Below are 12994 nucleotides of genomic sequence, written 5' to 3'. Positions count from 1 at the left end.
CATGTTTTATGTTGCAGCTTTATGTTAAACTGCTTTAAATTATTTTTTCCACATCAGTCTACACTGCATACATCATAATGACAAAGCACAAGACAGGCTTGTAACAACTTTGCAAATGTATTAGAAATAAAAAAACTGAAATGATTCCATTGCATAAGTATTCTGGACAAGTTAAATTCAGCTCAGGAGGACTCATATCGCTTGTAGATGTTACTACATTTAAATGAGTATGATTTGGAAAGGCATACAGCTGGAAATGCATATCAGAGCATATCTGTAGAGCTCAGAAACAGGCTTGTGTCAAGGCACAGATCTGAAGAAGAGTTCAGAAAAAACACAGAAGCATTGCTAATCTGAGTTTGTGTTTGTCCTCCAGAGCTCATCTACTGTTGTGGGAAGAGGATATGAGTTCCAGCTGTGGGGTGCGGGATACTACACCGTGGTCCACTTTCCTGCTCAAGATCTGACCGTTTTGTGGGACCGCAAGACCACTGTTCATATTCGTGCTGGACCCCAGTGGAAGGTCAGAGGTTGTTCTCGCTAAATGAGCTGTATAATTGTATACTGTATCAAGCCTGTTTTTTACTAGAATGTATTTGGCTGTGTTTTTAGGGTCAGATGAGTGGTTTGTGTGGAAACTTTGACATGGTAACAGTAAATGACATGACCACAGCTGGACATATGGAAGTCAGTAACGCACAGGCTTTTGGAGACAGCTGGGCTGTTGGACAGGTATGACACTTTAGGATACTATGAGACTGGAGTACACTATATGTGCAGTACACTACTGTTCAAAAATTTTAGGGTTAATTTTAGGGTTAAGATTTTTCTTTTAAAGGATAAAAATAACTGTTAAAATGTTTACAGTTGCTTTTTTTTAACCTACTGTTCATCATGTTCATCAAAGAATCCTAAAAAAATGTATCACAGTTTCCACAAAAAATTAAGCCTCATATTAGTAATTAATATTTCCTAAACAGCAAATCGGCATATATATATGGTTTCTGAAGGGTCATGTGACGCTAAAGACTACAGTAATGATGCTGAAAATTCAGCTTTGCATCACAGGAATAAATTACGTTTTTAAATGTATTAAAATTAGGGGTGGGCATAGATTAATTTTTTTAATCTAGATTAATCTAGATTAAATCTTGGAATTAATCTAGATTAATCTAGATTAAAATGGCTACTTTGAATTCTGCTGAAGGCATTCAGAATATGTGTGCTACCCAAATAATGACTAAAAGTAAGTCTTCGAGAACGGGCTAGGTGGCGCAATAGATCAGGCGCTCATCTCCTGTTTCCAAAATGCATCACAAACTCCTTGACAATTGCATTTACAACATAATTAACTATACAAACTTGTGTAACCAAGTACTTCTGCACGACGTGCGCGTTGCCGTTAAATACACAGACGCGCACGGGCATGGATTTCTGCGTGCATAGTCTTCCATTAAACTGCGTTGCTTTTAGAAGCGTCAATTCAGTTGTTGCATATAGTTTAATGTCTTTATTTCGGGATTATCAAAGTAAATTATAACTCACGTGCCCCAGTAAAAAGGGTCAAGCAACGCACCTGCCCTGGAGCGGCTTCATAGCTGCATCCATGTTTGCACGTCTCATTTGATGTGGTAATTTCACAGAAGTTGAAGACTCTTTCTCGCCCCCTACAGTGCAATTCGACTAGGTATACGTCATCCGCGCTAAAATATCAAGGTGAAAGTCATCATATCTTGCGTAGTTTAGACCCAGCTCCCAACCCAACTTTGACAATAGATTAACGGCGATATTTTTTTTATCGCCCGATAAGAGTCTCACGTTAACGCAGCACGTTAACGCCGATAACGGCCCACCATTAATTAAAATATATATTTTTTATTTTAAATTGTAATTTTTTTCACAATATTTGTGTACTTACAGTATTTTCAAACAAATAAATGCAGCCTTGGTGATCATTAAAGCCTTATTTAAAAACATTTAAAAAAATCACTCTGACCCCCAAATTTGTGACCCTGGACCACAAAACCAATCATAAGTAGCACGGGCATATTTGTAGAGATAGCCAAAAATACATTGTATGGGTCAAAATGATCAATATTTCTTTTATGCCAAAAATCATTAGGATATAAAGTAAAGATCATTTCCATGAATGTATTTTGTAAATTTCCTACCGTAGATATATCAAAACTTAATTTTTGACTAGTAATTTGCCATACTAAGAACTTCATTTGGATGACTTTAAAGGTGATTCTCACAATATTTTGATTTTTTTTTTACTACCTCAGGGGCCAGTTGCATAAAAGGTTTAGACAGACTTAAAAGTTAGTCATTCATTTTTTTTCTTTAAGACTGGTCAAATTTTTGAAAATTTGGTTACATAAAAACTTAGATTAGTCTAAGTTGGATCCAAAATATAAGACCGATTACCCCTTAGTTATCCGCTAGCTGGTCAAACGAGTTCTTAAGACATTGTCTTAACATAGAGACTAAGTTTATGCAACTGGCCCCAGATTCCAGATTTTCAAATAGTTGTATCTTGGCCATATTTTTTGGTACAAATCTCAATTTTAGAAAATTGACCCTTATGACTGGTTTTGTGGCCCAGTGTCACATTTTTGAACAGTAATGTATTCTTAAAATTTTTCATGTTAACTATTGTTTCTGCCATAGTTTTATTACTAGCCTAAAATCATATTGAACTGTGGTGAGTTACACTTAAAGATTAGATTGACTAAACAACTTTTATGTGTTTATGTGTTTGCAGTGTGAGAGTGACTTTGTAGTTCGCAGACCATGCGAAGGAGATCTCAGCCGGCAGCCGTATGCTAAGCGGGAGTGCGGTCTCCTCTACAGTGACGTATTTGCTCCATGTCACAATGTGGTGAGCAGCTCTCCTTTGGGGTTTAACAACACTTTTGGCCTACAGATAAAAAGGCCACGTCTTACCCACAGCCACACACAGGCTGGCAGACGGCATCAGATAGACAAACCCACTGTCTGCGATGAACCATCTGAGACGTTTGCTGTTCTAAATGTAGCCACTTGGGGGCTGTATAGGTTTGAAAAGCTAGAGCGTTCCACCATTAACACGTTCAGGTGGAAGTCAATAGTCCTGAGTGTGTGTTGCATAACCAATTGTGTGTTTGTGACAGGCTAATTGGGATTTTAGATAGCCATGTATTGTGTGTAACTAATCCTCGTGGTCCCTCAGGTGGATGTGACCTGGTTTTATAAGAACTGTCTAACGGACACCTGTAACTGCAACCGTGGGGGTGACTGTGAATGTCTGTGCACCAGTATTGCAGCGTATGCACACAAATGCTGTCAAAATGGAGTCACGGTGAACTGGAGATCCCCCACCGTGTGTCGTGAGTACAAGCAAACACATGAGAAAGCCAATGTGTGCAAATGACCTTTTGACCTGTTTTTGCTGTCTGTTATTATAGGTTAAAGGGTCAGATGAAAAGGAGTTTTCAAGCATCAAAAGAATAAAAGTTTAATATAGCTTTCATTTTTTATCCATATATTAGAATGTGCCCTGTTTAAAAAAAAAATTGAGCAAAAAATAATGAAGATAATAATAATGTCATATATTTTTGCCTACTTTACACCTACTAAAATGTCATTCAGTTTAACAATAATTCATATACCACTAAAACTTGTAAGAGATATTTTGAACAAGAATTCTTAGATGAAAACATGATTAAAAAGAAACACAGAGGCATCCCCAAAAACAAATTAATAGAATTTTTAAATCAGCTTCACCACCATCGTTCAAACCACTAGGTTTTACCAACTTGTCAAAAAGTTTTTAATCCTTTAATATATGTGACCCTGGACCATAAAACCAGTCTTAAGTAGCAAGGGAATATTTGTAGCAATAGCCAAAAATACATTGTATGGGTCAAAATGATCGATTTTTCTTTTATGCCAAAAATCATTAGCATATTAAGTAAAGATCATGTTCCATGAAGATATTTTGTAAATTTTCTACCATAAATATATAAAAACTTGATTTTTGATTAGTAATATGTATTGCCAGGAACTTCATGTGGACAACTTTTAAGGCGATTTTCTCAATATTTAGATTTTTTTGCACCCTCAGATTCTAGATTTTCAAATAGTTGTATCTCAGACAAACATTGTCATATTTTAACGAACAATATATCAATGTAAAGCTTATTAACTCAGCTTTCGGATGACATAAGAATCTCAATTTCAACAAATTTACACTTATGACTGGTTTTGTGGTCCAGGGTCACATATAATAAACTTTAGTATGAGTACATTTTCTTTTATATTTTTAAATAAATAAGAGGTCAGAATCCGTATATTGTTTTATTTTTAAATAAATATTTCTGTAACGCTTATTGATGTTGGAGCATTATCTCACCCATATTTTGACATTTTAAATTCACAAAAGTAATTTGAAACATTAAAGTGGACACTTTACTTGCATTTAATATTCTTTATATGTATAAATTTAATTTGATGCCGACACTAAAAGAAGACATTTCATCTTTGACCCTAATGCACAGACTAACTAACATTTCTAATGCAAAACTAACCCAGCATTCATTTTGTACTTTTTCAAAGCGGCTCCTCTTTGCTATCAGGGTCTGTTTTTATAATAAGGCTTTGGTTCTGTATTCTGTTTCAGTTGCATATTTGTAATGTTAAAAAAGATAAATGCGGAGCTAGTGCTGTTTAAAAGTTCACTTTCAGAACAAAAATTTGCAGATAATTTACCCACCCCCTTGTCATCCAAGATGTTCATGTTTTTCTTTCTTCAGTCGAAATTGTTTTTTTGAGGAAAACATTTCAGGATTTCTCTCCATATATTGTACTTCAATGGTGCCCGTGAGTTTGAACTTCCAAAATGCAGTTTAAATGCAGCTTCAAATTGCTCTAAACTTGTGGGAAACTTGTGTCTTATTTAGCTAAACAATCATTCAAAAAAATACAATTTATGTACTTTTTAACCTCAAATGATCCTGTTGTTTAGAGCACTTTGAAGCTGCATTTGAAATACATTTTGGAAGTTCAAACTCACAAGCACCATAGAAGTCCACTATATGGAAAGAAATCCTGAAATGTTTTCCTCAAAAAAAAAAAAAATCTTATCGACCGAAGAAAGAAAGACATGAACCTCTTGGATGACAAAGGGGTAAGTAAATTATCTGTAAAATTATTTCCTTTAATATTATTTTTTAAGCTGGTAATGTTGTAATAACACAGCTTCATTATGTTTTCTTTGACAGCATATGACTGTGAATATTATAATCAAGGTAAGAATGATTTATTCTGTTTATCTGCCTACAAATCTGTCGTAAGTCCAGAAGATCTTGCCTTAAACTTTTTATTTCTGCATGCTTGTTTAGAGTTGGGAGAGGGTCCGTTCACTCTGTCCAGCGCAGAGCAGAATGACTCTGCATGTGTGTTTGGGGCAAACGTAAGCAGTGGTGAAGTGTTTCCCCTCTTGAGGACCAACGCTCAACCAAGCACCATTTTCCACTTCATGATCACAACTGGACTATATAAGGACCGAGCTTCCAGTGAGCACATACTCTTCACTTCAACTTCACAACAGCAAAACAAATAAGTGAAAGAAACTGCAAAAGAAAAAGTCTAAAACTAATATGCAATCAAACATGTTGAAATGCAAAATATAAGCTGATATAAGCTGACCCTGGACTACAAAACCAGTCTTAAGCAGTATGGGTATATTTGGAGCAATAGCCAAAAATACATTGTTTGGGTCAAAATGATTGATTTTTCATTTCAGGACTTCCTGTTGTCTCACTGGAGTCTGCAGAGAGGCCCAACTATTTTCTGTGTGTTACTGGGAACCGTGGGCTAAGATTGGAACACTGGCAGTCTGGGGAAGAGTTCAGACGGAAGGCCACCTTCATCCACCACCAGGGACTGTGGTTCCCTGGACGGTCTTCCTTTGAGTTACAAAGTCAGAAGGGTGTCTTCCTCACTCTATCTCATACACACACACGTGCTCAGAACTACGACAACACGTACGCCTTCAAAATCAGCAGCAGTTTTATTATTGAAGGTAGGATCAGTCTGCCAATACCTATATATCAAATATACTGTGCAATTATAATTAATCTTAATATCAGGCTTGTATTACCTACACTGACTGTGGGATGGATCTAAATATAGTGCAGTGTATTAAAGGGAGCAGACACATTTAGTGTGGAGTTCTGCTGATGCACATCATATAAGCTCACTTAAAAAGTTCCTATAAAACACTAATCTCATTTGCAGTGATTTCTCTAATGTCTCTGTTTATGATAGATGTGTTTCTGCATTTTAGAGAGCAATTTTGTGATCCCTTACCGCTTGATGTGCGAGTGGAAATATCACGCATGTGCCAGTCCATGTGTGAAAACATGCAACGACCCCGATGCCACACGCTGCCAGTTTTTACCTCCGTAAGATCACGTGCATATGCTAATTTAATATCATATGTGACAATTACACTACCAGTCAAAAGTTTTGAACAGTGCGATTTTTAATGCTTTTAAATAAGTCTCTTCTGCTCACCAAGCCTGCATTTATTTGATCCAAAGTACAGCAAATACAGTACAATTACAGTAAAACAACAACTGTTTTCTATTTGAATATTTTTTTTAAATATATACATTTATTTCTGTGATTTTAAAGCTCAATTTTTACCATCATTACTCCAATCTTCAGTGTTACATGATCCTTCAAAAATCATTCTAATTTTCTTATTTGCTGGACAAAAAAAACATTTATTATTATTATTATTATTATTATTATCATCATGTTGAAAACAGCTGAGTATAATTTTTCAGGTTTCTTTGATGAATAAAAAGTTCAGAAAAACAGCATTTCTCTGAAATAGAAACCTTTTGTAACATTCTAAATGTTTTTATCATCAATTTTGATTAATTTAAAGCATCCTTCGTTAAAAAAAAACATTAAAAATCTTACTGTTCAAACGATTTTAACTGGTTGTGTATGCAAAAGATGCTACAAAATCAAATATAATATATCAAAATAATAATAATGCTAAAATCAATTTAAAATGCTAAAAAAATACTTAAAATCTTGATTCAAGCTTAAATGTATTTTTATATAATATAATATGAATAAAATATATTATATTGTATAAAAGTTATATAATTGTATGTGTTTGTCATGATAGTCATGTCACAATGCATAAGAAATTGTTAAACAGGCTTCAAGTTCTTCAAGCAAAATGTAATATTAGAGGACAATATGACTTTGATATATTGTTAAGAGATTCACCCTCACAATTTCCTCAGAAAAAGTAAAAAAAAAAAAAAAAAATCCAAATCTGTTGTCTTTCACCCTTTGATCTGGTTTAGGGCTGAAGGTTGTTTTCCACGTTGTCCCAAGTCTATGCTGTTGGACGAAGTGACCAGGCGGTGTGTTTACAAAGAAGACTGTACGTGTGAAACCATCACATCTTCCTCACTTTTATAAACATTTTTGCACACTGTTAGATTTATCTTAGCACTTACAGTTAACTTCAAAAGTTTACATACACCTGGCAGAATCTGCAAAATATCAATTATTTTACCAAAATTAGAGGGATCTAACAAAATGCATGATTTATTTTATTTAGTACTGATCTGAATAGTCCACAAAAGAAAATAATAACTGAATTTATAAAAATGATGACCCTGTTCAAAAGTTTACATGCACTTGTTTCCTAATACTATGTTGTTACCTGAATGATCCACAGCTGTTTTTTTGTGTTTAGTGATAGTTGTTCATGAGTCCCTTGTTTTTCCTGCTGTTCTATATTAAAATCCTTCAGGTCCATTTTGGGTGTTTGAGCCCTTTCCAACAATGACATGATATTAAGGCAAAATAAGAAAAATGTATGCATCTTCATTCTGTTCAAAAGTTTACACCCCTGGCTCTTAAAGCATTCCTCTGGAGCATCAGTGAGTGTTTGAACATTCTGTAATAGTTGCATATTAGTCCCTCGGAGTGAAAAGATGGATCACAAAATCAGACAGTCATTGTTGGAAAAGGTTCAAATACACAAAAATGATAAAAAACAAAAGATTTGTCAGACTCAGACCTAAAGGATTTTTCTGAGAACAGTAGGCCGTTTAACTGTTAAAGACAAACAAGAGACTCATAAACAACTATCACTGAACAAAAAAGCGCACAGTATTAGGAATCAAGTGTATGTATAAACATTTGAACAGGATCATTTTTATAAATTCATCTGTTATTTTCTCTTGTGGACGATATGTAAAAGTCTACCATGCAAAACTACCATGCATTTTGTGTGATCCCTCTTATTTTGCTAAAATAATTAACATTTAGCAGATTCTGCAAGGTATGTAAATGTATGACTTTAACTGTATATTGTTTCTGATGTGCTTGCAGGTGTGATACTCTCCCCAACTCCGACTCCTTACATGTTCGTGACCCTATCAAACAGAACCACAGCGGCTCCTACTGCTGCTCCTACAACTACAACCACAACAACTCCCTCCACCACAACAGCAACACCAAGCACCTCTCCGAGCACAACTGCCAGTACTACAGTCATTACTACACCGTTGGAAGCAGATGATTTAATTGGCATCCCAACTACACCCACATTGCCACCAACCACACTTTCTTCAACTCTGGCCACCACAACCTCCACAGAAACTCCCACAACTCCCTCTCCACCAACCACAGAACCTACTTTAGTCAGCACTGCCCCGCCCACCACCACAGCCACGCCCACTACAGAGCTCGTAACAACAGTTTTTACCACTTTATCCTCTACCACAGAGGTGCTGACCACACCCGAACCCACCACTGAACCAGAGACGACCCATCCGCCAACCACCATCCCAACTCTTACAACCACCACTGTCATTACAACCGAGACCACAACTCCAGAAACAACTTCAACAATGATCACCACAGAGACAACATCTGTCTCCACGACCACCGAGGAGCCCTCGACTACAGCAGCAGTACCAACAACCTCTGAGATATTGCCGTCACCCTCTCCTTCACCTGAGACAGCAGGAATAACAACAGTTCTTCCTCCGTTTCTTCTACCCACAGGGCCCTGCACGGTAAGAGTTTGTGTGTTAGCGTTGGTAATTTTTTAATGAAATATTTTCAATTTATAGTATACAATAATATTCATGATGAAATGTGACCCTGGACCACAAAACCAGTCTTAAGTAGCACAGGTATATTTGTAACAATAGCCAAAAGTACATTGTATGGGTCAAAATGATCAATTTTTCTTTTATGCCAAAAATCATTGGGATATTAAGTAAAGATCATGTTCCGTAAAGATATTTCGTAAATTTCCTACCATAAATATGTAAAATTTTAGTTTTGATTAGTGATATGAACTTAATTTGGACAAATTTAAAGGCGATTTTCTCAGTATTTTGATTTAATTGCACCCTCTGATTCCAAATGATTAATGGAAAGTTATTGATTATTATTTTTGAATGAATATTAGCTGTAATACAGATACATTTAATGAACAAAACTTGTTTTATGTGTTATTATTCTTAACTAAAACTAAAACAATAATAATTTTCAATATTTAAATTAAAAAACTATTAAAACTAAAACAGAAAAAAAGTAGATTAGAGCTTAAATATTGAAACTAATAAAAATTTACAAAACTAATAACAATTACAAATGCATGTATCAAAATTTGTAAAAATTAAAACAAAAATTAAAATGAAAACTGAGAATATAAATATTAGAGCTGCAAAATGAATAGTCACGATTAATCGATTCAAAAGTTTGTTTGCATACTATATGTGTGTGTATACTCTATATTTATTATGTGTATATAAATACACACATACATGGATATATTAAGGAAAAATATGTTAGTATTATATGTAAAAAAATAAATATATATAATATACATTCTATTCAAGTGTTTACATAAATATACATACAAATATTTATTATTTAAATATATACATGTGTTTATTTATATATATACACAGTACACACACACATATAGAATGCAAACTTGAACTTATATTTTAAATCGATTAATCACGACTAATCGTTTTGCAGCTCTACTAAATATTAATAAATGCTATAATAAGTGTATACATAATACTAAAATCAACAGTAAACAACGTGGCCAGTGTAGTTAAAGGGGTAGTTTACCCAAAAATGAAAATTCTGTCATTAATTACTCACCCTTATGTAGTTCCAAACCCGTAAGACCTTTGTTCATCTTCAAAACACAATTTAAGCTATTTTTGATGAGATCCGAGAGCTTTCTAACCCTGCATAGACAGCAACACAACTACCACGCCGAAGGCCCGGAAAGGTAGTAAGGACATTGTTAAAATAGTCCATGTCACATCAGTGGTAATAGCAGAATTTTCATTTTTGGGTGATCTATCCCTTTAAATTGTTGAATGAATGATTCTGTGAGCCTTTGGATCGGTCAAAAAACCCATCAGTCTTGATCTCAAGGGTTGAATTTGTTTGAATTGGTTCAATAACTCACTAACTGAATCAGAGAATCATTTATTTATTAACTCCTTGAATTTGAATCATTAGAATGAACAAATGAAATAAAAAAAGCTATTACTTTCCTTGCATATCCATCTGAGACTCATGAGACTCAAATTAAGAATAAATTTTTTTTTTTGAAAAATCTCATTCCTAGTATGTCTGAGTTTTCTAAGAAAAGTATGTTTTGCCTCTGATGTTTTGAAAAATATGTTTTGATTCATCTTCCCTGAGATATCAGTGATGGATTCAACTACTACTAAGTGAAAGTTGACGTCTCCAATTTCCCTCCCTGACCTGGATTTACGCACATGCTCATAAATATACACATCTTCAAGATTAGTCATTAATAATCCACATAGGGCGAACACTACTACCAGTCTTAACTCATTGTTTCTGAGTCATTCCTGTCTACCTGCCAGGATGTTGATGCCCTGAGGGAAGAATCATGGGTTAAAATGCGGTTCAGTGAATAATTGATGAATCTGTCACAATATAACTCAAGAACAGGCATCAAAAAAGATAGTTAATCAATACTACTGAAATCATCCCAAGGTGGAAGGGTTTATATGCTTTCTGTCTCATGAACATCTCTGTTTTATTTCTATACAGCCTCCATATTCATTACGTGTGGATGAGTGCAGTGAGTACATCTGCTTTAATGGACAGCTGATGCTGCATAATTCCTCTCAGCACTGCAGATACAACATCAGCCAACCACAGTGCAACCTGCTGGGCACAGCGATCCAGACCAACACAGATCCCTGCTGCCCATTGTGGCAGTGCCCATGTGAGACATACACACACGACCATTCAGATTTGATCTAGATGGGAGGTGTTTGTATCTGTGGTATTGTAGTATTATTAAAATGCTATTATAGTATGTATTAATATTTTAAATAAGCTTTTCATTTTATATTTTTAGTTTTCTTTTTTCTTTTAATTTTTGTTTGACACAGTTCTACAGTATAGTTGAAGGCAAAAGTTTACATATACCTTGCAGAATCTACAAAATGTTAATTATTTTACCAAAATATGAGGGATCATACAAAATGCATGTTATTTTTTATTTAGTACTGACCTGAATAAAATATTTTACATAAAAGATGTTTACATATAGTCCACAAGAGAAAATAATAGTTGAATTTATAAAAACAACCCTGTTCGAAAGTTTGCATACACCTGATTCTTAATACTGTGTTGCTACCTGAATGATCCACAGCTGTTTTTTTTTTTTTTTTTTGTTTACTGATAGTTCATGAGTCCCTTGTTTGTCCTGAACAGTTAAACTGCCTGCTGTTCTTCAGAAAAATCCTTCAGGTCTCACAAATTCTTTGGTTTTTCAGCATTTTCGTGTGTTTGAACCCTTTCCAGCAATTACTGATTTTAAGGTCAATCTGTTTACACTGAGGACAACTGAGGAACTTACATGCAACATTGCAGAAGGTTCAAATGCTCGCTGATGCTTCAGAAGGAAAAACGATGCATTAAGAGCCACTTTTGTAAACTTTTGAACAGAATGAAGATGTGTACATTTTTCTTATTTTGCCTAAATGGCAGTTTTTTTTTCTTCATTTAGTACTGCCCTTTAGAAGCTACAGAAGATACTTGCATGTTTTCCTGAAGAAAAATAAGTTACATTTACCCTGATCTTCAAATTCAAAAAGTTTTCACCCTCTTAATGCATCGTTTTTCCTTCTGTAGCATCAGTGAGTGTTTGAACTTTCTGTAATAGTTGCATATGAGTCCCTCAGTTGTCCTCAGTTTTAAAAGATGAATCTCAAAATCGTACAGTCATTGTTGGAAAGGGTTAAAATGCACAAAAATGATGAAAAAACAAATAATTTGTGGGATCTAAAGGATTTTGGTGAAGAACAGCGGGCAGTTTAACTGTACAGGACAAACAAGGGACTCATGAACAACTATCACTAAACAAAAAAACACAGCTGTGGATCATTCAGGTAACAACACAGTATTAAGAGTATGTAAACTTTTGAACAGGGTCATATTTATAAATTCAACTATTATTTTCTCTTGTAAATGTCTTTTATGTGAAATATCTTATTCAGGTCAGTACTAAATAAAACATAACATGCATTTTGAATGATCCCTCAACATTTTGCAAATTCTGCAAGGTGTATGTATCCTTTTGACTTCATTCTTGGTGTGAACAGGCCTAATATTTGCATTCTATTTCATGTACTGAAAACTATTTTAATAGAGTTAACAGCAACACTGATTAAGTGTTAATCAGAAATGCTGTATCATCTTATTGGCTTTTAATGTTTGACTGTGTTTGTGTACTGTCAGGTCGCTGCTCTATAATCTCTGACCTGCGTGTAATCACGTTTGATGGGAATAATGTGGCTTTGTATGATATCGGCTCTTATATTCTGGTCCACCTGCCCAGAGAGAAAATAGTCGGCCACATTGAGAAATGCCCAACCAGTGAGGTAAACCCATGCTA

The 12994-nt window shown here is 34.8% G+C and overlaps 1 protein-coding gene across 1 annotated transcript in view; it reads left to right on the top strand.

Moving 5' to 3' along the window:
• Positions 1-12994, top strand: part of otogl (otogelin-like) — a 58759-nt gene that overhangs the window by 22124 nt on the left and 23641 nt on the right. The window contains exons 27-38 of the mRNA XM_073850382.1: positions 377-523; positions 613-732; positions 2765-2881; positions 3212-3368; positions 5262-5288; positions 5382-5555; positions 5786-6064; positions 6329-6446; positions 7371-7450; positions 8410-9098; positions 11140-11317; positions 12838-12980. Coding sequence (XP_073706483.1) covers positions 377-523; positions 613-732; positions 2765-2881; positions 3212-3368; positions 5262-5288; positions 5382-5555; positions 5786-6064; positions 6329-6446; positions 7371-7450; positions 8410-9098; positions 11140-11317; positions 12838-12980 — 2229 coding nt within the window. The remainder of the gene's footprint in view (positions 1-376; positions 524-612; positions 733-2764; positions 2882-3211; positions 3369-5261; positions 5289-5381; positions 5556-5785; positions 6065-6328; positions 6447-7370; positions 7451-8409; positions 9099-11139; positions 11318-12837; positions 12981-12994) is intronic.

This window comes from Garra rufa, chromosome 11 (assembly GCF_049309525.1).
Source record: "Garra rufa chromosome 11, GarRuf1.0, whole genome shotgun sequence".
Lineage (NCBI taxonomy): Eukaryota > Metazoa > Chordata > Actinopteri > Cypriniformes > Cyprinidae > Garra > Garra rufa.
The sequence above is the reverse complement of the archived record's forward strand: the minus strand, read 5'-3'. Positions and strand labels throughout refer to the sequence as shown.